This window comes from Alosa sapidissima, chromosome 24 (assembly GCF_018492685.1).
Source record: "Alosa sapidissima isolate fAloSap1 chromosome 24, fAloSap1.pri, whole genome shotgun sequence".
In the NCBI taxonomy this organism is placed as follows: Eukaryota; Metazoa; Chordata; class Actinopteri; order Clupeiformes; family Clupeidae; genus Alosa; species Alosa sapidissima.
In genome coordinates this window covers 22,345,865-22,370,246 of record NC_055980.1, presented here as the reverse complement: position 1 = coordinate 22,370,246, position 24,382 = coordinate 22,345,865, and the positions used below count along the sequence as shown (strand labels likewise).

The window sequence follows — 24,382 nt, the reverse complement described above, 5'->3', positions numbered from 1 at the left end:
GATAGTGCGATGCTGTTTATAACCTCATCCTTGTGTGTGTGTGTGTGTGTGTGTGTGTGTGTGTGTGTGTGTGTGTGTGTGTGTGTGTGTGTGTGTGTGTGTGTGTGTGTGTGTGTGTGTGTGTGTGTGTGCACATGTGTTGCTTATACAGATAGAGCGATGCTGTTTATAACCTCATCCTGGCATCCTGCTCACATGGCTGGTTTAAGCATATGTACACTGGCCCACATCACAGGACCAAAAGGCCTTGGAGCTGTTGTACAACACAAGCTTCAGTAAAGCTTTCAGCGATGTTTGTGAAAGGAAATGCAATTTTGTGGGTCTTGGATAGGGATAGGTCTATATATCAAACAACATGTGGGAAGGCTATTGTTGTGTTTTCTAGTGTGGAAAATTAATTAAATTCCTGGCACTCCCCTCATGAAACAGAATGAAAGAGGAAGACTGTGTTGTGTTGTGTTGTGAGCATGAGAGGTGTTGGTGTGTGTGTGTGTGTGTGTGTGTGTCTGTGTGTGTGTCTGTGTGTGGGGGTGTCGCTTTTCTCTACAGAGGATGGTCTTTCCTTATTTATGCACTTGCCTGAGGTTGGTGACAGGCTTGTGCTTGTTTGAGTGTGCAAGCTTGTGTGCGTGGATCTGTGCATCGACAGAACATTCTTCAGACGGGTCTGCTGAAAACACCATTCTTGTATCACAGTTAGAAGCACCTTTTGTGAAACTGCTTTACTAAAGCAAAAAGTGATGGCTGGTCAGGGAATGTGTCTTATTTTTTGATTTTTTGTTTTGTTTGTTTGTTTTGTTTTTTCCTTCTGCTTTTATCTTCAACCCAAGAAAAGTGACATCCAATAACTACCAGTGACATGGATCTATTGAATATCCAGGTAATCTTCTTTTCTCTCTCTCTCTCTCTCTCTCTCTGTCATTGTATTATAATTTATTGTCACTGTTTTAGACTACATTCAGCAACTCTGCACAAACACACCCAGTGACCCAGGTTGAATAATATTAGTTAGGGGCGCCATCTGTTGGATTTACATTATTACTACAACATAATCATTGTCTGCAATAGTAGACCCATTCATTAAGTGCATATGATGTACTTATTTAGACCACAAACTAAACACTACTAATGATATAAGCTTGTTAGCCTATGTCAAGTCATTTATACACTACTAATGATACAGGCTTGTTAGCCTCGTTTAAGTCATTTATACACTACTAATGATACAGGCTTGTTAGCCTCGTTTAAGTCATTTATACAGTACTAATGATACAGGCTTGTTAGGGTCTTTTAGTCCTTAGTGTGACTAGGATAGCGCCGCCATCTTGGTGGGGGCAGCAATCACTGGAGGCCCATGGAGGAACAGATGTCTCTGATTGGACATCACACAGGTGTCTCTGATTTGAATCAGAGATCACACAGGGATCTCTGATTGGACATCACACAGGTATCTCTGATTGGACATGATTGGACATCACACAGGTATCTCTGATTGGACATCACACAGGTATCTCTGATTGGACATGATTGGACATCACACAGGTGTCTCTGATTGGACATCACACAGGTATCTCTGATTGGACATGATTGGACATCACACAGGTATATCTGATTGGACATGATTGGACATCACACAGGTATCTCTGATTGGACATCACACAGGTGTTTCGCCGGCAAGCATTGCCCATAGACAGTAAGGTGTTTGCCCCTAGCAATATGACGGCCGCGTTCACATATGCCACCTAAGAGAACTCGACGGACGATGTGGTGTCTAGCTTTCTAATATCTATGCCCATGGCCACTTGGACACATAATATGTGGTATGAGCGCAGTAGCCAGTTGCACCACAGCGACTCTACGGGGACCCAGAGAGCAAATCTTGTTTAGTGCTGCTTTACTGTAATTTCACTGCTACCGGTAGTTATGACCCTGCTAGAAGTCATAAGTCAATTAACCTTTTCCAGACCCACTCATCTCAATTGAGAAGGTCTGCGTGCTAACCAGGCTCTGAAACTTTCATATATCATCATCTCATCTGATGTATGTATATTTACGTTTGTCTGTTTATATGCACTCTTTATGTAATATGTCGTGTGTGCTTTTTATCTGGACTTTGAGTCTGTAAATAAAGTATATAATATATAAAAATAAATATGTATATAAAGTAAATATGTATATATGTAAATAAAGTAATAATATAATCACATATATACGGTATATATATATATATATATCATCACTCTTCTCACACAAACATGGCACCCCATTCGGAGTGTGTGTGTGTGTGTATGTGTGTCTGTGTGTGTGTGTGTCTGTGTATGAACTTGGAAGGTTTGTTTTAAAATAATAATAAGCATTCAATTTACTATGCATTACATTACTATGACAAAAGTATCTCAAAAAATAGAATAAAATACAGTATATTAAATTATTCAGGACTATTTCAATCTCTATAAATGGAAAACAAACAAGGTGACCCAGATCTGATCATGTTCTAGGCATTCGACAACAGGGGGCGCTCACACTCCTATGGTTGACTCAAGAGCAGACGAGAGAGGTGTATTTGACTGAACTGAAGAAAGTGGTCAGCAGAAGTGAGAAGTCTGAACACCAATCAGTCTGAGGCTTAGAACTACAAATCGGCTTCAGGTAAGTTATTGTGTACCTGTTCAAGTGTGCACTTTTACATTGAGTACCCGTGTACAGTTCTGCATTTGCCCCTTTACTTCCCATATCTAAAACCTATCATAGAATTATTTTCAGTGGGCCAATGAAAAGTATATAACCACCAAACACATACCTGCATGCCTCTTTTGCAAGCAATAGAAGGGGCATGCAGAGACATTGAGGTGGGGTCAGTTCGAAGGTGAATATGGCACACAACGTGATATTTTCCTCGTTGCCTAGCCCGAGAGGACATCCCCTGCGATGTCGACAAGGACTTTTGGTGGCTAGATCTGAACAGAAGGCAGGATCCATAACCCCCACCCCCCACCCCACCCCACCCCTGCCACACACACATACAATATTTTTATTTTCAATAGCAATTTATCCAGTAATTGTTTTTTTTTTTTTACTTTTGATTTGTTGCTGATTGTTGTTGTTTGATTTGTTACATTCCCTTATAGTATTGCATTGATAGCTGTGATTTTTTTCTTTTATTTCTTTAAGAATGTTTGTTTTTTTTTGTAAAAACTTCTGTTGCAAAAAAATGTCAGCTGATTACTGCAGAAATTCTACTTTTGAGTTTCACAGAAGACTATCTGAGAAAATTACAATAAAAATAGAAACACGAAGACTGCAGTGTTTTACATAAAGCGCATCAGTGTGTTGCTGTTGATTTGAAAAAGTAACTTAAATGATGCAAGTGTGTATGGTTTTGTTACAATAAAATAAATTTTTTTAGAAAGGATTGTTGAGTTTTGATTGCAGTGTTTCATTTTGGCATAGATGTGAATTGTTTACCTCCAAGTGCTATGTCTTATTTGGCTGTGTGTGACATAATGAGCCAAATTCTGCAAAAAGTGTGTAAGTAATAGGCAAAACACTGTAATGAAGAAACTTGATTACAGAGAATTGCCGGAAAAACACTGACTTGACTTGCACAATAATCCTCTCTTGAGCCATCGCTTACTGTATGTGTGAATTATTGTGAATGTATGTGTGAATATAGTGTGAATGTGTATGTGGGTCATTATTTCTGAGAAATTACGCACCTCTAATTTCTCTCTCTCTCTCTCTCATAAGCCCTTTCTCTCCTGCAGCATCGATCAGTGCTCTTTTTACCGGTTTTCCCAATTGCTAAAACACTAAACTCCATTCTCTGAACCAAGTTGTCAGTTGTCATTTTGCATTGTGACGCACTTGTGACACATAATGTCATTTTGCATTGTGACACATAATGGTAACCATAAGTGACAAAAGGTAAAGACAATGAAAGCACAAATGCCATACAGTACGTTAAACACAACTACTCAAAAATGATCACACTTGTTTCAAATGATGTGACACAACCAATATAAGCTTCAGAGTGTAAACAGGTTGCTGAACAGTGCAGGTTCATATCAACAATGAGTCATTCAGAGTACATTGTAGGTTGCAATGTACTTCTCATTTATAGCACTGAAATGCCTGTCTTTGGCTATATACAGTTTTTCATAAAACATTTTTTAAACGGCCCACCATTTTCTCAAAACTGTAAACACAAACCCCCATTATAGATACTTTATGTTTACTGTAAATGTTGAATCCAATGAGTTATGACATCTTTTTGCTTTGTTTTGTTTTGTTTTCTGGAAATAAAATGCATTTACTATATTGTAAACAATGAACATTTTGTCCACTGTGTTTTCCTTTTTTTTATGTAGTGTCTAATGACTGCTCAGTAGTATTTTAATGTAACTGCTTTGTGAGATGATCAGTGTTTGGTTTTGAGCACAGGTACAACTGTTTTGAGGCGATTGTTCAGTTTGGCAGAGGTTGTCAGACGTTTTGTGAACAGTTTTGCGAATGTGGCTACAGCCTTGCTGTACAACCCAACGCTAGATGGCGGCAGAGTACTAAGGATATAGTCTATGAACCAGCAAAGTGGCCTGCTCGTACTTTTGACGAATAAAGTGCATTGCAACAGTGTGGTCGAATATTGGTAAGACTTTCTAACTGACCTTATTGTCAAGTAGACCTACTTTCTCTCAAATTGTTTAGTTTAAAACTTAAATCTAATGGGAGACCAAGTCTTACCATTACTTTTAAATAAAAAATAACTTTTTAAAAATAAGTTTTTAGCATCAGTTATCAGATTATGATGGAATCTGACAGTTGAAGTCTATTCGTGCAGTCTAGGTGTAGGCCTAGACAGGTAGCAGTCTCGCTGCCTGTTCAATATCCTGACATTTAGGCTGGTTTGCAATTGTTCTCAAATGACATTTGCTCTCTCTCTGTCTCTTCCGCGCTCAAAGTGCCCATTAGTAGGTCACAAGCTCACGAGCTTAAAAACGGACTCTAAAAAGAAAGGGTCACTCGATCGCTCGGGGGTAAGTCGCCGGTGATGCCACGCCTGACCATAATGAAGAGGCAACACAAAGGACTCCCCCCGGGGGCGATCTGGGGGACTGATGTTCTTATCGAATCAATCTCATTCTCAACACAAACCGCAGATTGTATAATAATGGAACCTGGCTATGGGTATTCAAATCAGCCCGTCTACAGGTCTAGCTGTCTGGCTAAACTGCCGCCTATAAGACGGTAGGAGAGCCTGGATTACTTGTTCAGGTTGTATGCGTAGTGATATACAGCCTATAACATACAAAGTAGTGGAGGTTGTGATAGCCTATGTCGATTTTACTGTCCTAAATAAATACATTTGTCTGCAAGAATTTAACAGCAGCCGGTGTATATTTGGATAAAACATAGCCAAATACTGAGGATTTGTGTATTACTAGGCTACTACACAATTCCTTAAAAACAAGAAGCTTGTAAAACACTAGACACTTGAGACAGGCTGCATGGCAAGATACTCTCTAAACGCTAGGTGGTGAGTGTGTCCCAGGCAAGCGCCTTTTCGCCTTGAGGGCAAGGCAGAAAAAAAGGACTGCGCGGAGCCAATAGGAACGCGGTAGGCTATCCACCCGACTGTCCTATAATTTGGAGTTTCGCGAAGTTGGGATCTGCCATTGCCGAAGTGCTTCAACCAGGACAGACCGCGCACAGGAGTGTGTCTTGGAAGGATTTTCTTTAAAGAACGAGACTGCCGTTTTCTTTTCACTGTTTCACTTTTCTCACTGCAGTTTTACCGGGACACAAGGAGTTTACAGTGCGAAGGCGTTTTTTCTTGTGGTCTACCACCCACGATGAGTGGACCGGCTTACGACAAGAAAATTCCCGGTATTTTAACTGATCTCCCGGGCTCTATGAGTTGCCACCCGACATCCAAGGACTCTCCGACTCTACCCGAGTCGTCAGCCACGGACATGGGTTACTACAGTGGCCAAACGACCCACAGCCATCATGAATACTACCAAAGTCAACACTATGCTCAGCCTATGAACTCCTATCACCAATTTAACCTGAGTGGAATGGGAGCCACGGGGGCATATCCGACGAAAACAGAATACCCGTACGGCAATTCATACCGACAGTATGGACACTATAACCGAGACTTGCAGACGCCACCTCAAACTGCAGGTAAGATATATTTATATAATAATTTTAACTGTTCTCTGGGTTCGCAAAGCAACTAAATTATGGAGTCCAAAATATCATATTTCCTCTGCGTGTGAAACTGGATACGCACAAAATATAACTTGTCAATATTTGCCTCCTATGTCTGATTAGCAGCATATTTCATTAGCTATGTGATATGATATTAATATAGATATTTTTTCTTCAAAGAAGCTTTCGATAGTGTGAGAAGCACCACATAGTTGAGGTCAACTTGTTTAAGCTACGAAGTTCACCCGTTTTGGAATACCCGGACAAGGAAACGGATATAGACAAAATAGAGCATATTATATAACTTAAAATTATGAACACACTCAAATGTCTGCTTTTTCTTAAATCCAAAAATAGGTTCAGTCATAAAATGTTCTCCCTTATAGTTCTCGGGCTTTATAAAATATTTTCCTCCTCATGTCTGTATCTCGCCTGGAGATAATCTGCCAAACTGATAAAGTGTTTATTTTTTTGTGATGTAGGCCTATGCACTCTAAAGTCCTACAGAACTGTCTGTTGACAAGGTTGACTTATGGTTTTAATCGCACATTTCGACCGGCAGTAAAACCATTACGACGTTTTTAATGGCAATAAAACGATAATGAATCACAGGTGCTTAGCTGTGTATTCAATATTACTGAATATACTGTCGGAGGCCACTCAACTAGAGCTGATTATTCGGAGTGTTCTGATTTAATCTTAAAATGATATTACGCGAATATATGCATTTGGTTATGTTGATCTCAAGTAAAATACTTAAAAAATAGTCGCGTTCATGTAGCCTATCAATTCACATGGTGGTTACCAATAAATGCACTAGCTAAAAAAGGTAAACACTGAGAAATAAGTATTCATAGTCATGACATCAATTTTTATTATGTAGCCTCAAGGAATTTTGCACAGACGTGAATTAATTAACATTAAATAATCTGTGCTTGTCTGACCTCTGTTCAGTTTAATCGTTTTCATTTTTCATCTATTTAATTTCTATTTAGCCTAACGATAGCCTATACATTATTTTGGGGTTAAAAAGGCCAACTCGAAATGGATAGAACATAACAGTAGGATACATACCATGACATATACAGTTGTTTTGCGCCTGTTTACTGTTCCGTCGGAGAGAGCCAACTTGTGAAACTTTGACTTTTCAGTGAAGGAAGAGGTAGAAACAGAGGTCCGGATGGTCAATGGTAAACCGAAGAAGATCCGCAAGCCGAGGACAATCTACTCCAGCTACCAGCTCGCGGCCCTGCAGAGACGCTTCCAGAAGGCGCAGTATCTGGCGCTACCCGAGAGGGCGGAGTTGGCAGCCCAGCTCGGCCTGACTCAAACACAGGTAAACTCAACAAAACAAAGTCTATAGAGTTTCTTGCTTCTTCCCCATATTATGTGTAAGCTGTGCAATCAGTGTAATGATAGGTATCAATTTCCATATGAATATTTGGCTGTAGCTAATTCTAGCTCTCTCTGCCAACAAGGGAGAGTAGACAGAAAGCATAGGCTGTTTGTTTTAATTACATCTGAAAAATGTGGGTCTGTGATTCAACCGGGTTGTAACAGAGTTCTTATTTTTTCTTCACTTTCTTTTTCATGAATAGGTAAAAATTTGGTTCCAGAACAGAAGATCCAAGTTCAAGAAGCTTTACAAAAACGGTGAGGTTCCTCTGGACCACAGTCCGAATGCCAGCGACTCCATGGCCTGTAACTCTCCGCCATCCCCTGCCATTTGGGACAGTAACGCGCACGCCAACCCGGTGGGCCGGGGACAAGTGCCGCAACCTCCTCTCAGCTCGACGCCCCCCTACCTGGAAGATTACAGCAACCACTGGTACCAGCAGAGCACGCACTTACAGCACCCGGGACCGGTGCATCATCCGGCCGCACAGCAGAGCGTCGGGGCGGTGTATTAACAGACTCATACCGTAAAGTTTACAATCAAAGAAAGAGACTTTTAGCACCCACAGTCTGCCCCCCTCCCGTCACACTCTCTCTCTCTCTCTCTCTCTCTCTCACACACACACACACACACACACACACACACACACACACACAGACACACATACTAAAACACACACTAACACAAACACACACATACATGCACACAAAAGATGTGCTGGTTTTGAAAGACTGTTCATAAATAAGCTGAGATGTTCTCGGGAAAATTACAAGCGTGAGTGGGCCTAAAGTGCTAAGCGCGCCTGGCCGTGACGCATCACGGCCTCTCAAGTGGGGTTTCAATGACCTCTCCTTAGGAGGTGCATGTCGGCTGTTTTGTAATATTTAAAAAGAAGAATGCCGTGGTTTTAAATTATTATGTTTTATCGATCCTGTTCTTTTCATTGTATTTTGTTAGATATGCAATCAAGTTTGCTTTTCGACAAATCTAAAGAATTTAATAAATACAAAATTGTGCTGTTGTCCCACACGTGGCTGTGTATGTGGGCTAAGCAGTGCGCATCTCCGAATCTCAGGTCATAAATTATAAAAAAAAATGTACAAAATGTTGAAAGTTGTATATATGTGTGTAAAGATTACAGAACCACTGCATCATATTCTTCTGAAACAAAACAATTACTGCACGGTGGTATCGATAACATTTTTATTACCCTGTAATTAGTTGATATTAATATTCTGTCGAGATGAATAAATTGCAATACTTTATCACGGAGTTTTCTGTGTTCTTATGCGCTGTGTTCTGCAGTGCGCTCACTGCTATCTTTTAAAGGGATCCTAATACATTGATAGCCTCATAGTCTTGAGATATAATGTAAGCCTTTGACAATGTTGCCTCTATGTAAGAGCTAGTATTATGATACACGTTATCATTGGGTCTCTACCGATGCCGACATTGTTGGCAAACTTTGCAGTTCCATACAAACCACATCGTTGTGCTAACACAGCAACACAAGGCAGAACTGGCAAATCACAACAGACAGATTGGGATTTTTGATTCGTCCTCTTTTCTGTTCAGGCAGGAGCCGCCAAAGTGGGTTTGCTTACGCAAGAGCTGCACCGGTGTGTCTCGTGCAAGGGAGCCGTAGGAGGCGACAGGCAAGCAGACATGTTGGAGTCACTGGATTTTATTAGTATTTGGTTGCCAGATAACAAGAAAGACCACGGCGGGTGAAGAGAGGAGGGGGTGGAGGAGAAACGTCTATGCTGGAGTAAGATTGTTTTGCCTCGGGGATACTCGCATATACTGCGTGCGTCGACATACCAAACAAGCGCGTCAGAGTAGACAAGACTGACCGAACATGCAAACAAGAGTTTGGCGGCGTTTCAAAGAACCATTTTACTCTTCCTCTGCTGGTATGGTGGGCACTATGAGAGAACCCGATGATCCTGTTTAAATCCTCTGTGTGTATGGTCTCACACTCTTAAAATTAATGTATCTTCCCTATATCTGGACACAGAGATGCAAGTTGCGTTGCTTTCTACACATATAACAAATAAAAAAGGAAACAACACAAACTGTGTTGTCCCTATCTGGACACAAAGATGTGTGAAAATCAAGTTGTGTTGTTTTCAACACAATCGTTTTAAGAGTGTAGTATTTAAATTGGGGGTAAAGCCATAGGCCTACTAAAAACTTATATTTGTTGACATAGGTAGAACTAACATATAGCCCTGCGTGTAAATGGGATCAAATCCCATGACAAAATTCAGAATTACGTGAATGCTAGGTGAGGACTTTTGAGGCTCAATTTGAGCAAAGGCTGAATTTGTATTCAAATTTTGATACACTGGGCGCAGCTGAGAAGGCCTCAGTTGGGCTTGAAGGTAATCTTTGAGTTCAAGAATGTCCGATGTTTCCTGGAGGGGGTAGTTCACTGGTGTCAAAAACATGTCGCCTGTTGACGTTGTTTTTCCAGTCAATTGGCACGGATGCAGCTGATCCAAGCTAAAAGAACACATGTAAATTAGGTGCGAAAAAATGATGACATCAACCCCTGTCTATTTATGCCTTGTTGAAAACGAACACTTTTCTGCGAGCTGGAACTGACGCTGGATATGTGCGTAACAGTCTCATTCATTAACAGTCAATTAATTCTCCACGTTTTTGCAATCAAACATCTTAGAATGCAACAAAGAAAGAAAAGCCAGTTGATCTCCGAGTGCTGTAGGCTAGCACAATTTTTTTGAGAATTCAGTGAATATTTTTTTCTGTTAATAGTTGTTTCTGTTTAACCTGGGATAAATTCAGTATATGCGTTCTAATGTGACCTAGTGTTATATGGATTTGGTGTTTTCTATTTTTATTTTAGTATTTTTTTCTATTCTTAAAAGCCTAGCCTATTAATGAAGCAATTTCCGGCAAACACCCATTTTGTCCATCTCGGTGAATTTAAATAGACATGGTAAACACACTCAACACGAGAACAATAATAATAAAAAAACGAAATAAAGTTATTTTTCTTTTTTTACAGAAGAAGCTAATTAAGAGCGGCAGATATATGCTCAGTAGAAGAGGCCTCTCACTAGACTTTCACATGACTGTTCTTAATTATAAAAAAAAATGTTACAAAGTTACTTTTCGGTTTCCCTTTTTGGCTCAGAATGTCTCTTTGGATAGGATAAAAAAAATAGCGGAATGTAACGGAAAGATCATCCCAAGGAGCCGCAGAACCCATAATTTATTAAGCCTCTCTCGTTTAAATCATATGATACACAAACCGCTAATTCTGAGGTTCAGATCGCCATATGGACCACCAACAGCAAGATGTAGGGAGTTCACGAGCACCACTGTGCACTGATGTGGTGTACAGACCAAGGCTACCATATTTAAATATTCTAGAACAGTGCTCATTGTATGATAGAGTAGAGTAATGCGTCAGGGTAGACGAAAATAGCCATGCACTGTCAGCTAGTTGGTAAGAATCGCGAAATCTCATGGGGAATAGAATAAAATCAATGTTCTGTAACGTGTTTGATATTGAAAGGCCTAACAGAAGTGGTAGATCTTGTAATGTTAGTTTTAGGGTAATCCATTTTAAATGTCACACAGTTTATGATTTTATGCTACAAAACTCAGAGCAACAGCCTATAGCTGTACATTTTATGTCAAGCAGCAACATGATATTAGTTTACAAGTTCAAATAAAAAAAATATTTTCACACAAACAAACAAAAACAAATAAGCAAACTTTTTTAAAATATGAATTTGTCTAGTACCCCCCAACCCCCTACAGGACTTCCTATTTTCATCTAAATGAAAGTCACCTAAACAAGGCATCTGGTATATGCTCTAGGTTATGGCTATTCCTGCCCAAATATTGTAGTAATAAGGATTGGTTAGCAGATGAGTGAATTCAGCTTAAGGAACATTTGGTGTGGATAGGCCTAATGCTTGCTACTTTGCTTGACAACAAATCCGCCTTCTAATGTATTTAAGGCTTCATCATGGAGGGTCATTACAGGATATTGTCCCCCAGGCTAGACGAATCCCTGACACAGACCTGCGTGGTTACTAAGATTACTGGCACGATTGCGGGGAGAGCTCAAATGAAACATCTAAGAATACCTCAGTGCCGTTAAAAAAAACACCAGCATCACCCTCTAATGCCTGGCTTTCTGTTCAGAATTCTCAGATTTCTACCCCCCCCCACACACACACAAACACCACCACCTCTAGAAAAGGTCTTCTTTTCACCACCCAAACCTGTCTGTCCACTTAGTCACCTTTTTAGCCATGAATGCATCCATCTCTATCCCGAAAATGAATTACAAGGCTAAGAATGGCTAAGAAGTGGGCTTGTAATTCATTTTTTAATGGACTCAGATTTCCCACTTCATTGCATCTGATATGGGATGCATTGTCATGGTGTATCACTCACCAGAGTGTCAGCCACAGTGCTAAGCAATAGCAAAGATGCATACACAATTAGAAACATACTATATAAACAGTACTGACCAAACTGTATAGGGATTTCCCTTGATGCATTGCTTTGCCCTGATCTCTCTCTCTCTCTCTTTTCTCTCTCTCTCTCTCTCTCTCTCTCCCTCCCTCTCTTTCTCTCTCTCTCTCTGTCTCTCTCTCCCTTTCTTTCTTTCTCTCTCTCTCTCCCTTCATCTTTCAGGCCATCTCTCTCTGTCTCTTCCTGTGTGGCCTACAGCAAAGGGAATGGCTTGTCACCAGTGGCACCAGGGGACCAGTCTGTCTCTCAGATGAATGAGGTGGTCAGGGACGTGTGTGTGTGTGTGTGTGTGTGTGTGTGTGTGTGTGTGTGTGTGTGTGTGTGTGTGTGTGTGTGTGTGTGGGCCCAGCCCTTCCTAGCCATGCATGAACTGCTGAACTTGAATTTGATCCATTAAAGGCCAGTGCTCTCTGTCACCCTAAAAACAGGCGCAGAGTCAACATGTGTATGTACATGTGTGCATGTTAATGTGTGTGTGTGTGTGTATGTGTGTGTGAGAGAGAGAGAGAGGGAGGGAGGTAGGGAGAGAATGAGTGACTGGTTGGCTTAGCAATAAGAAAAAAAACACCCTTTTTTTAAAGCGGGAAATAGAGAGGGAGTATAGAAAAAACCCAACAACAACAACAACAACAAGCCAAACCCCAGTGGTAGAGCACGCTGTTAGGGTTGAGAGGGAGGTCAGGGGCAGTTTGGTTGCCAAGGAGGGCAGCGCGGGAGGCTCAGCTGCCAGAGAAGAGCCTCCAAAGCTGGGCTATCTCAGGGACTCCCATCTCTCACTCATCTCGCCACATTAAATAAAACCTAAACAAGGACGCAGGCGAAAGGCATCCCTGACAGCTGTGCACTAGTGAACGCTGCATGACCCGAGCCACCCACCCACCCACCATTACCCAATCACCCAGGCACCCACCCACCACCCACCACCCGTACCCAATCACCCAGGCACCCAACCACCCACCCACCACCCACCACCCGTACCCAATCACCCAGGCACCCACCCACCACCCACCACCCGTACCCAATCACCCAGGCACCCAACCACCCACCAACCACCCACCACCACCACTCGTGCCCACCCACTCACCACCATCAACCCCACCCGTACCCACCTACCACCACCACCACCCGCGTTGCCAAGGGGTCAGGGTGGACAACTTTCTGCACCCATCTATGGCACCAATGCCACCCTCCCCACCCCCGCACACACACACACACACACACCCCGGCACACACACACACACACACACACACACACACACACACACACACACACACATAAAAACCGCCTTCTTCTTGTTTGATCGTGTCGTGAGGCAGCTTTGCGCTGCCGCCCTGACATGTTGCCATGGAGGGCACCCCACTGTGCCCCAACGGCCTGGGGAGAGGGTGCAGATGGCAGGGGGTTGGTGGGTGGCGCGGGTGGCCTGGTTGGCATTCAAAACTGGGGGTCTCTCTACAGCACTGAATGGCACAGTAGGGGGCAGATGAAAATTGGTTGGGGGGGAGACGGAGACACACACACACACACACACACACACGCACGCACTATTCACCCGTGCCTTCTCTCACACAAACACACAGAAATGGTTACCATGTAATTGCTTTTAATTGTCAGAACTTACACAATAATAACAATAATTACGGCTGAGTGACAAGTAGGTGGCACTCCCCAAAAGCAAAGCACAGTGGCTGTAATGACATCCTGGAGTTCCTTTCTCTGCTGATATCCTGCTATTAAACTCCACCAGACACCTTGGCAGTCATTGGCCAAATCTTTGAGCATGAGGCATTGTCATTCCTTGATCCAATTCATCGTCATCATCACCATCATTATCAAAGACCCCCCCCCCCCCGATCCACCCACCTCTCCCCTTGCTTCTTCTCCCTCAACCCCTGAGCTGTCTCGAGAGCATCCTTTTGAGAGAGTACCCGAATCTGCATCTCTCTCTTTCTATCCCCCCTTCTCTCTCTCTCTCTCTCTCTCTCTCTCCATCTCTCTCTCTCTCTCTCTCTCTCTCTTTCGTTGGTAATTGCTGCCTTGTTTGAAAGGGCCCTGTCCGCCTGTCCAACTTGAGCTCTCATTATTCTAATCTTGAGATGTAAAATTGCCCGTAATTTTCCTGTGATGCCTTGCCACTTCATCTCGGCAAAAACACACACTTGTCCCCACGCTGCCTGGGTCTGCCAGTGCACAACACGGCGCCCGGACGGCGAGAAACATCGCAGGCAGGTCGGCTGGAGGAGGGTATTTTTTTATAGAGACACATGAAGTGAGGCTGTTCAGGAGAGAGGAGATGTGTAATCGGGATCCGGCAGCCCTCTCTCTTCCCCTCTTCTCCTTGTGAGGAGCAAGAGGAAGCTGCAGGTTTGGATATGCCATGCATTTGATGTTTGTGAGAGTGATTGCTTCTCTTGTAGCTTGTGCAGGTAAGTGCTAATTTGTCCTACTTGTTCTATTCTGTATTGAATGAGTGTGTAGAATCTCTTTATATATGTGTGTGTGTGTGTGTGTGTGGTTGTGTGTATCTATGTCTGTTTGTATGTGTGTGTGTGTGTGTGCGAGAGAGAGAGCGAGTGTGTGTGTGTGTGTGTTTGTGTGTGTATCTGTGTCTGTATATGTGAGTGTGTGTGTGTGTGTGTGTACATATTTGTGTGGTCATATGTCTGTGTGCATACATGTACATGTCTGTGACAACAGTGAGAGAGAGAGAGATGTGGACGAGCGGGGGGTGGGTGGGGGGGGGTAGCAGGAATGATATGGAGGAAGTGTGGAGCTATGGGAGTTGTCATAACGTGTGCTTGCTTAGCTGGGCTTCCATTAACTTTACACTGAGGCCGTTAGTTTAGTAGCGTGCCCAGTTACACACAGTACAGTAGCATGTCCAGTCATACACAGCTGTTACCATTAGACACCAGTGGTTCTAAAGTGACCACTCCACTGAATAGTTGTTTTTTTTACATTTGCACAGGGGGAGCTTTTTTAGCATGGCTCTCCCTCTCTCTCTGTAACTGTGTGGAGGGAACGCAGTCAAATCACGCACAGATTGAGAAGGACCCTGTTCACTTTCCACTATTCCTTAAGAGTGCGGCTGTAATGAAGGAGGGTGTAGAATTCGACGTGTGTTCACTATGACTAATCCTGATCGGACGCGGTCTTGAGCCACTCTGAGAGTTGGGAGAGATGGTGGCAGAGCTGTTAAATGCTTTGGGACAAGAGGCTAAATTTCATATCCAAAGAGAAGCAGTTTGGGAATGTCTCTGTGCCTTTTTGCTTCCCTAAATTGGTAATTGGTAGAGCTGCTACATGTGCTGACCACTGGACAGAGACTTGGATCAGTAATATAATGCAATAACTGACCTGTCCACATTGACTGTAAAATGTAAAAGCCTGACATTTTTAATTATATATATCATTTTTTATTTTTTGCAGACAGTTGTCCTTATGTTAAGCTTCACATCAGCACCCCATGAATATATAACAACAGCTAAAACTTCTGTGAAACAACAGCAATGGTGAATTTAAGTTAATAAAGAATGCTGTAGTTTATGGTTAGCTCCACAGGTCTGCACATTGATTTAGTTTGTGCAGTGAACAACAGATGGGCCGACATGCAAATAATTTGCTGCTTGGGACAATAATGTGATTTTATTAACAGCAAGGAAAACATTGCTGAATGAGGTGCTCTCAAAGGGGGCATGTAACATAACTGTTTAGACAAGGAGAATGGACTTTACTGAGTGAACTAGGGTCAATGCCAGGTCAACCCCCCCCCCCCCCACACACACACACACACACACAAACACAAACACACACACACACACTAACCAATGTTTTTAAGATGATGCATTGGCAACCTTCTGTCATATAAATATTATAAATATATTACAGTATTGAGTTCTTGCTCTTGTGAGTGTAGACCATTTATAGGAGGAAGGGAAATACGATCCTACAGCACAGAGGCGCCGATTTTGTTTTACATTTAAAAAGACTTGAGCCCCCCTTTGCATGTCACCTGCTGAAAACAACCTAAGAAAGAAACCGTCTGGAAGAGCGCCTTATCCAGAAATGGTATCTCTCCAGAACAAGATTCTGCAATAAATCGTTGCTAGTTGCACGCAATTTAGCACCATGGTGAATTTACACCAAGGCCTTCAGGCGAGTGGTGTTTAAAGTAATATAAATAGCTTGTTCACAATGTTTAAACAGTTTTAGCACCAGACTGTGCGAATCAGTACAACGTACTATTAATCAGGCCGAGTTTCGTGATTGAATACTGCAGCCATTCATCATTATATTATGACACCAGAGGGTTTACTTCCTGGATCCAGTCAAGAGAGTCGAAAAGAAAATACCGTTACAAATTTGGCACTGCTGGCTCGCTCCTACTCACGACATGCGTCTTTTCCCTTAAATAAAAGAAATAAACAAACACACCAGCTGAAAGGAGAAAGAGGCGGCTCGAGAGACCAAACCACGAGATGAAAAATGTCTCCGCAGTCAGTTCTGCCTCCTGTCAGTGCAGACACGGGAAAAAAACACTTTTATCGCATTAAAAGAGACTTAAAAAGACCCTGAACTCAAGTTTCATTATTGTACATTGAGCTGCCTATAGATATTTAGGCCTACTCTCTTTCTCTCTTTTGATGCAACGTCGTGGAATAATTTCCAGTGAAAGTTGTCATAGTTAATAATTTGTCCAAGACAACAGATATCCCTAAAATACATATCTATGATCAAGGTACAAACAATAGCTTAACTGTATATTTTTCTTTCTTTCAGAGCTTTCATCTTACTATGGTCTGTGATATGTTTTTAATAGTAAAAATGTATAGCTAGGCTATAGTTTGCACCCTACAATTAATTGAGAAGTGTCAATTGTTTTTGGCCTATTTATGTGCATACATGGAAATAAATACCCAGATTTTGCTCACGCCTGTGGTAAATTAACCGAGAATATCCCCCATCTTAAGTCAAACTATTTTGAGGCGAGTTTTTGTATCGTGCGCTCATGATGTTAAAACAGTGATTGTAGCCTAATCATTTACTGATAACTAAATAGTAACACGTCACGTCTAATAGTATCGTGTGGGTACAGGTTAGCTTTGTAATAATAATTATGGCCTGGATGGTGAATAATTTCATATTTAGGAAATTATGAACAATAATGTTTATTAAAGTATATCAGGCCTACTTCATTACAAAAATGTTTTGCATATTAATATTCTTATTTTCTAACAACACGCCAGGAATAATCTATGTGGTAGCCTAATTTCAAGAGGAATGATTAGACAGTGTGTTTGTTCACAAAATCGGATATCTAAGATAGGCTATGCAATATGTTAATATATAGCCTAACTATAGTTATATGGTAAAACGTATTTTGTTTTACATGCACTGAGACATTCTAGTGGACTATGCGGTCATCTATCAATAGATGTCAGGTCAAATGCTGTGTGTGTTGTAAAAAAACCCCGGTGGTTTATTGTCATAATGGCTGGGATTGCACAGTAGATTATTCGAGGCTTTTACAATAACCAAAGAGGGCAATTTCGTTCAAAATGTTTCAAAGACTGTTAAATGATAACAAACATTTGGAACATTTTAATATTCAGAATTGCAAGAAGTGAGTAAACCTTGAGTCCAAAAGCACAATCTTTAAAAAACAACAACAACAATCACGCATGTATTTACAACGCAAAACTCAATCGACAACTGCCACTATAGTGAGGGTTGGACACTGTAGAGGTGAGAGAGACAAAAAAAAAAAAAAAAAACACTCAAAATGGCCGGATACTGTACGTGTTGACCACAACTCGTAATCTCTGAGATAAAAGCACAGTCACATCATCGGTGGTCTGTTCACGTTCTCCGAATGATGATGATGAGACGGCGAGGGGTACCAGTGTGCAAAATTGTTCATGTAGGCACCCGGGTGCATAGGTGCCGTTTTATTGCCCATGGACACCTCCCAGAGTTGGGGTAATCCCGGTGAGCACGGAGACAGTGACGGCGTGGTGTGCAGGTGCTCTCCCTCGTGTCCAATGGAACCGTGCTTCATGATTTTCTTGTACTTTGAACGCTTGTTTTGAAACCATATTTTCACCTTTGACAAAAGAAGGAGGGGAATAAGAACATGTTAATGCAAATGAAATAAAACTTGAATTTCAGATGACAATGAACAAAGAATTCAATTTATCACATGACCACATGAGAACTACACTGTAAAATCTCACTTTGATATATGCAGAAAACCATTTTCATGACTTGGACAGCGACTTCAAAGCTAGAGAAAATTGAGCTATTACATACTGGAAAGCAAAACGCCTGATTATAAATGACAGTGGTCAAATTTCTCTGTGTGTGTGTGTTTATGTGTAGGCTGTTTGAGAACGGCTACACTTCTGCAGTTCATTATGTACGCTCCATTATCCTTTTTATGGGGCAACAATGCATACGCATGACAACAACAATTGCACAGTGAGAAACAGAGCAAGCAAGAGAGAGAGAGAGAGAGAGAGAGAGAGAGAGAGAGAGATAGAAGTCCCAAAGTCTTTGCCAGGAGCAAAACACTATAAACATGGGGTCAGGTCTCCTTTGGTTTCTATTTAAAATAATTTTTCCGCTGATTCAGAAGAAGGCCCGATTACAGCATAACAGCATAACTTTATAAGGACTCGCAAAATACCCATAACCTTACCACCCACTCTGCCCAAGCCACTGCAACAGAGATTGAGTGACTTGACATCATTAAGCCCAGAATAACTGTCATTATTCATATTTGATCTGGATTTATATGACTGAATCCTTGGTTTTATGAAACATAATACAAGATGTTGCCATTTTAATGGTCTGGTTCCAAGGCGCCATTACCTCCAGCTATTACCTAAGGCACATGCATGGCCTTAGTGACCTGACGTGTTGACTGAAAACGAACAACTGCAACAGAGAGACCTTCTGAAGAACCGTCGTTTATGTAACAGAGAGTTTTGTGTGTCACACACACACACACACACACACACACACACACACACACACACACACACACACACACACAGAAAGTAATCTACTAAGGTTGCCCTTTGCAAGTCTCTTTACACAAAAATCCCATCTCAAATACTTTCCATAGCCTCAGAGAGTGAGGACTGAGGCAATAACATTTCCCCCCTCAGTTCTAAAGGCCAAAGTTTAATCTTCAGGGTCCATTAATAGGATTTATAATATCCTAATATCTAAACGCAAATATGTGATTAGTTTATGCCATTAATAATGTTTGGAGTGATTAAAAACACACCATTTAATTTATTCTTTAGGTGTTGTATAAGCTCTGGGCGAGAGGGACTGAGAGGCTCAGAGAACACCAGAGACTTTTCTCTGTTGACTAAGCCGGTGTGACTTCATTCTTTTTAGGCAAGCTTACAAGTGGACACGCTGACACTCGACATGTACGCTACGTGGATGAGAGCCCACGTGAGCACGGCAATATGACTTTTTGATGAGTTCACAGTTATGGCAGATAGAATCAGAGACAAGACATTGCTGGGCTGTGTAATGAACTGTGTAGACAGGACATGCAATAAGTGGGATGATGTTATGGTATGCGGGTGCACCCAAAGGTGGCCTAACAAGGCTTTTTCTGACATACAGAACGTATGGAAGAAATGTATGTATTCAATTTTTTTTAAAAGAAATGTTTTTTATTTGTACATGGCACCTTTTTATTTATTTATTCATTTAGATTTTAAAGTATATTTATTTATTTATTTATTTATTTTTTTAAAATATATTTTTGCCTTTATTCTGACAGGACAGTAAAGAGTGTCAGGAAGTGAGTGGGGGGGAGAGAGAGAGAGAGAGAGAGAGATGGGGTGGGATCAGGAAATGACCGCAGGTCAGATTGGAACCTGGGACTTGGTGGGCACTTGGACCCGTACACGATATGGGCGCTGTAGCCTGTTGCGCCACAGCACGCCGCATGATACCGGTTTTGAAATTAGTTTAATTGATTGATGAAAAGGGAACAGGATTTAAGGCTTCATAAATCATCTCAGAAACGTTGAGCCACAAGTTGTGTGTGTGTGTGTGTGTGTGTGTGTGTGTGTGTGTGTGTGTGTGTGTGTGTGTGTGTGTGTGGGTGCAGACGTGCAGAGTTTCTAATAATGTGTCTGCAGGCTTGGTATATTCATATGAATATCCTTCAAAGAATTAGTGGTTTCTAATGACAAAGACAATCCATTCAGACAAAAGATATTAGGTGTGTGTGTGTGTGTGTGTGTGTGTGTGTGTGTGTGTGATGTTTATATGAACTCTCATGGATCACACCTGACCCAGCCTGACCATATGCACACACACACACACACACGCACACACACACACACACACACACACACACACACACACACACACACACACACACAGACACACACACACACAGACACACACACACACACACCAATAGCACCTCATTATATGTTTGAATGATAAAGCTTGTTAAAACCTCCCCATCCACTGGGTGATGTTCATGGGGATATGCACTCAAGTACATGGGGCTTAACCAATCACCAAAACACAGGCCTCCGGATCCCTGCTTAAGTCCTGGAGAAACAGAGGCAGCCACCTCAAGAGCTTCTCCTTAATGGCGCGTGCCAAGCCCAGGTGGATGATGGGAAAATAATTAGTGCTGAGAGAACACACACCAAATATGGATACCTGAGTTTTATGAGACAGGTGTTTAGGGATATGCCTTGCATGTATCTACACTCCTAGAATGAATGTGTTGAAAACAAAACAATTTGTGTTGTTTTTTAACGCATGCCTGTGTCCAGATAGGGACAACACATTCGTTTTAAAGAGAGAGAGAGAGAGAGAGTGTGTGTGTGTGTGTGTGTGTGTGTGTGTGTGTGTGTGTGTGTGTGTGTAATGCTATAAGAGGCCTGGCAATAACAAGGCTCATTGGGATTTCATGTGCCTTTTCTCAAAATCCCAATTTATATGTAAGAATAAAACCCCAATGTTTTTTTTTTTTCATGTGGATGAGTAACTTGTAATTATTTCAAATCCAAGTGTAATAAGTTGCTGTAAAAAAGTAATACTGAATAACTAAATTCTGAAAATGAAAAGTCAGCAGTCTAGCCATCACAGTGTACGCATTTCAGAGAGTGAACCAGGGTGGTCATAGTTTAATATATCATAAAAATCACTCCTGCAAACGGTAAGATTATTAGTAAGATTGTCTAATCGCTCACCTGCGTCTGCGTGAGCCCTAATTTGGCCGCGAGGTCAGCGCGCTCGGGCAGCGCGAGATACTGGGTCTGTTGGAAGCGCTGGTGCAGCGCCTGGAGCTGGAGGCTCGAGTAAATTGTCCGCGGCTTGCGAATCTTCTTCCCTTTCCCGTTCAGCCGAATCTCCCCGTTTTCAATGACCGTCGACTTGTCGAGGCGCTCTTGAACAGAGAGTGAGAAAAACAGACGCCGACAATTAGGCCTCAATCAAGTCTATACAAATCAGTCATGTGAGGCCATCAGTTCGCGACTGCACACGTTCCACAAATCATTTTTAAGTCTCAGCATTTGACTGCCGATCATGATATATAGCGTAGACCTGCAAGAAGCCACCACGAGAAGATAAAGGGGGATTTATTAGAAAAGCTCGGCTATTGTCCCGATCAGTTAAAACGTGTCCTCCAGTGGCCTAACTTGAAATTTACTACCATAACCATCCATAAGGCCTAACACACGGAACAGTGTATGCTAACTAAAGGCTATAATAAGGCTATGTCTATAAGTTCTATAAGTTCATGGCAGTCTTTATCAAAGGTTTTGTTAATAAAATGCACCATTCTTTAATATTCAGTATTTTCCCTGTCTTTGAGATTTGGCATATGGTCTAGGCCTGCTATCACAATTGTATCATCAGTCTAATGTTATCGTTAGAATATTATTATAATTATAATTATAATAATAATTATTATTATTATTAGGCTTTTATTAGCCTGTTTGTATTAAATGTGGTTGTGATATTATACAAAGTAGGCTATGTTACAAATTACAGTGTAGGCCTACGGATAGATTAAAATTGTTATAGACCACTACAAATGAAAACAGTCATTTCACTATATTTTATTTAATATATGTAATATATAAACACGTGTATCAAATCCATCATGTGGCCTATGTTGGTCCACTTTGACCCGTACAATTTAATTGGAACAAGCTATGTCACGCAGGCAAAGCTTATGCAAGGTATGGTAGCAAACAATATAGAATCTAGAAACATCTTCTCATTCAAGGTTATTACACAGGTATACAACTACACTACCACCGGTCAAGGTGGGCCCAATATACTGGTTCCGGCATTGGAGAGAAAATTGAGAAAACACCAAATAATGTCAATGTCAGTTCCTTATCCTTATGTTGAGTTTGTAATAAATGATCATGCAGTTGTTGTAGGCTAAGTTAATTTCGTTTCAGTCCGCATGTTTTTTTCTTCTCAAAATCTTTTTGAAAGCATTATGAAAGCACTTGCTGTGTGTGTACCCTTGGTTTCTGGGTTTATGGAAACCTTTAAATCTCGCCAACACACTGGTCATTATAAACACCAAGCAAAACCACCGCTTCAAACCTTCATTTTGAGGAAATAACTACAGCGTTATAACCGACAAGCAACAACACACAGCATGTAGTACACCACTAGTGCTTAGCCTACAACTAATGTATAAGAATGGTATAAGTTGTATTTGCCTGCGCGTTCCTATTGATAATTGTTCCGATTAACAGCAAGATGACGGTGGCATTTCAAAGACTTACCGGGCTCTTCCACTTTCGCATGGGTCAATGTGCTGTTTTGGTTGCTGTGCTGATATGGCACGTACGCATTCGGGGTGTGCGAGCTCACCGAGCCGGGATAAGCGTAACCCAGTGATCGACCATAAGAGTAGGCGGCAGATTGGAAAGGAGCATCGTGCTGCAGGTGTCCGCCTGGCTGCAACCCGTGAACAGGATAAATATTGTGCGATAGTCCGGGCGAGTGCTGCGCCTGGTGCGTGGGGAGTCCGTGACCAAACTCTAAAAACGCTGACTTGGACGGATCTGGCGCATTGAAACTATCAGGCATGAAGCTCATAGACATCATTAATAGTGAAGTCCATAAAACCGACAGGTTCAGGAGAGCTGCATCGAGTGTTCACCACTAGCGAGAGCTAATTTGAACCGGATCCATCTCGAAGAGATAGGCTACTTTATCACAAGATCGTACAACGGCTACAGGTATCCACACCGGTATGAAGTATTTCCCGTGGATATTTTGGAGTTCTTTGTGGATTCACGGGGCGAGTTAAAGGGATACGCTCCGTGAAATATTGGTTAACTTCAAAATATTGAAAGTAGCTCGCGCACTCTGACCTGGTGTGTCTCCAACACAGCGCGCTCTAACAGCGCGCTCGCTGATTGGTTTCACAGACCTACTATGTCACAAGACCCAGGGGAAAGCCTAATTAAGTTCATTAACATATGTTATTGAAAGCGGCTTCATATTGATATTGGTTGCCCGCCTGTGTAAATAAAATAATTATAGACAAAATAAGGTCATAAAAAAAAGACCAAAAACATTTAATATCTGCCTGAAATGTATAATGGCCTAAATCAGAACACTAATCTAATATAAATATTAATGTCACAGTTTGTTGTAAATATATAGGCCTAGCCTATTTATGAAACACATACTCTATTATACTAGATTGTCTGATGTAGTTTTTAGGTAAAGTAGGCCTATTATTCTAAAGAGCTTACACTTGGCTTTGTGTTGAAATAGTTTAAACGATTCAAATCATTCATTAAAATGCACACATTAAAACATTTAAACATAAATGGATGAAGGGAAAGCTATTTTAATTCTTAATATTTACCAACGCATTGTAGTTTACCTGCAGAAATGCACAATATAGCCTAAATAAACATATCAGTAAAACATATGGAACAGCCACAATCATTTACAACAATAAAATGATGACGGAAACGGAACTGTTTTATGTTCTCCAGAGCAGATGCGATCAACCCATTAGCCTAAATGATTCATAATCGTTTTATCTTATCTACCCTAAAAATGTTGATGCCCATTTTACAATATTTAAACCAAAATCCTGTGTCTCTAAATCAGAAATGATGATCAATCAATGCCTACTTTTAGAGCTGTATAGGCCTAGTGTTAAGCCTATAGGGCCTATGCCTATCATATATTCAAAATATATTTTCATTCATAGGGGA

General features: G+C 41.4%; 2 protein-coding genes across 2 annotated transcripts; one reads left to right on the top strand and one right to left on the bottom strand.

The window, feature by feature from the left end:
* Positions 1-5,656: 5,656 nt before the first annotated feature.
* On the top strand, positions 5,657-8,871 carry dlx3b (distal-less homeobox 3b). Its single transcript, XM_042081929.1, has 3 exons — positions 5,657-6,183; positions 7,362-7,546; positions 7,809-8,871. Exons 1-3 carry the CDS (start codon positions 5,850-5,852, stop codon positions 8,118-8,120), a joined length of 831 nt encoding a protein of 276 aa, XP_041937863.1. The 5' UTR covers positions 5,657-5,849; the 3' UTR covers positions 8,121-8,871.
* An 8,915-nt stretch (positions 8,872-17,786) lies between these two features.
* Positions 17,787-23,526, bottom strand: dlx4b (distal-less homeobox 4b). Its single transcript, XM_042081930.1, has 3 exons — positions 22,928-23,526; positions 21,368-21,564; positions 17,787-18,228 (listed from the first exon to the last, which is right to left on the bottom strand). The coding sequence occupies exons 1-3, from the start codon at positions 23,250-23,252 to the stop codon at positions 17,965-17,967; spliced, it is 786 nt and encodes a 261-aa protein (XP_041937864.1). The 5' UTR covers positions 23,253-23,526; the 3' UTR covers positions 17,787-17,964.
* Positions 23,527-24,382: the final 856 nt, after the last annotated feature.

What these genes read in the sequence shown, in the direction of transcription:
- dlx3b (XM_042081929.1), top strand. Translation starts at nt 5,850, where the DNA reads ATGAGTGGACCGGCTTACGACAAGAAAATTCCCGGTATTTTAACTGAT. An exon ending in GACGCCACCTCAAACTGCAG is followed by an intron (nt 6,184 to 7,361) that starts GTAAGATATATT and finishes TTGACTTTTCAG; the next exon opens with TGAAGGAAGAGGTAGAAACA. An exon ending in TCGGCCTGACTCAAACACAG is followed by an intron (nt 7,547 to 7,808) that starts GTAAACTCAACA and finishes TTTCATGAATAG; the next exon opens with GTAAAAATTTGGTTCCAGAA.
- dlx4b (XM_042081930.1), bottom strand. Translation starts at nt 23,252, where the DNA reads ATGATGTCTATGAGCTTCATGCCTGATAGTTTCAATGCGCCAGATCCG. An exon ending in TGCGAAAGTGGAAGAGCCCG is followed by an intron (nt 21,565 to 22,927) that starts GTAAGTCTTTGA and finishes TCTCTGTTCAAG; the next exon opens with AGCGCCTCGACAAGTCGACG. An exon ending in TAGGGCTCACGCAGACGCAG is followed by an intron (nt 18,229 to 21,367) that starts GTGAGCGATTAG and finishes CTTTTGTCAAAG; the next exon opens with GTGAAAATATGGTTTCAAAA.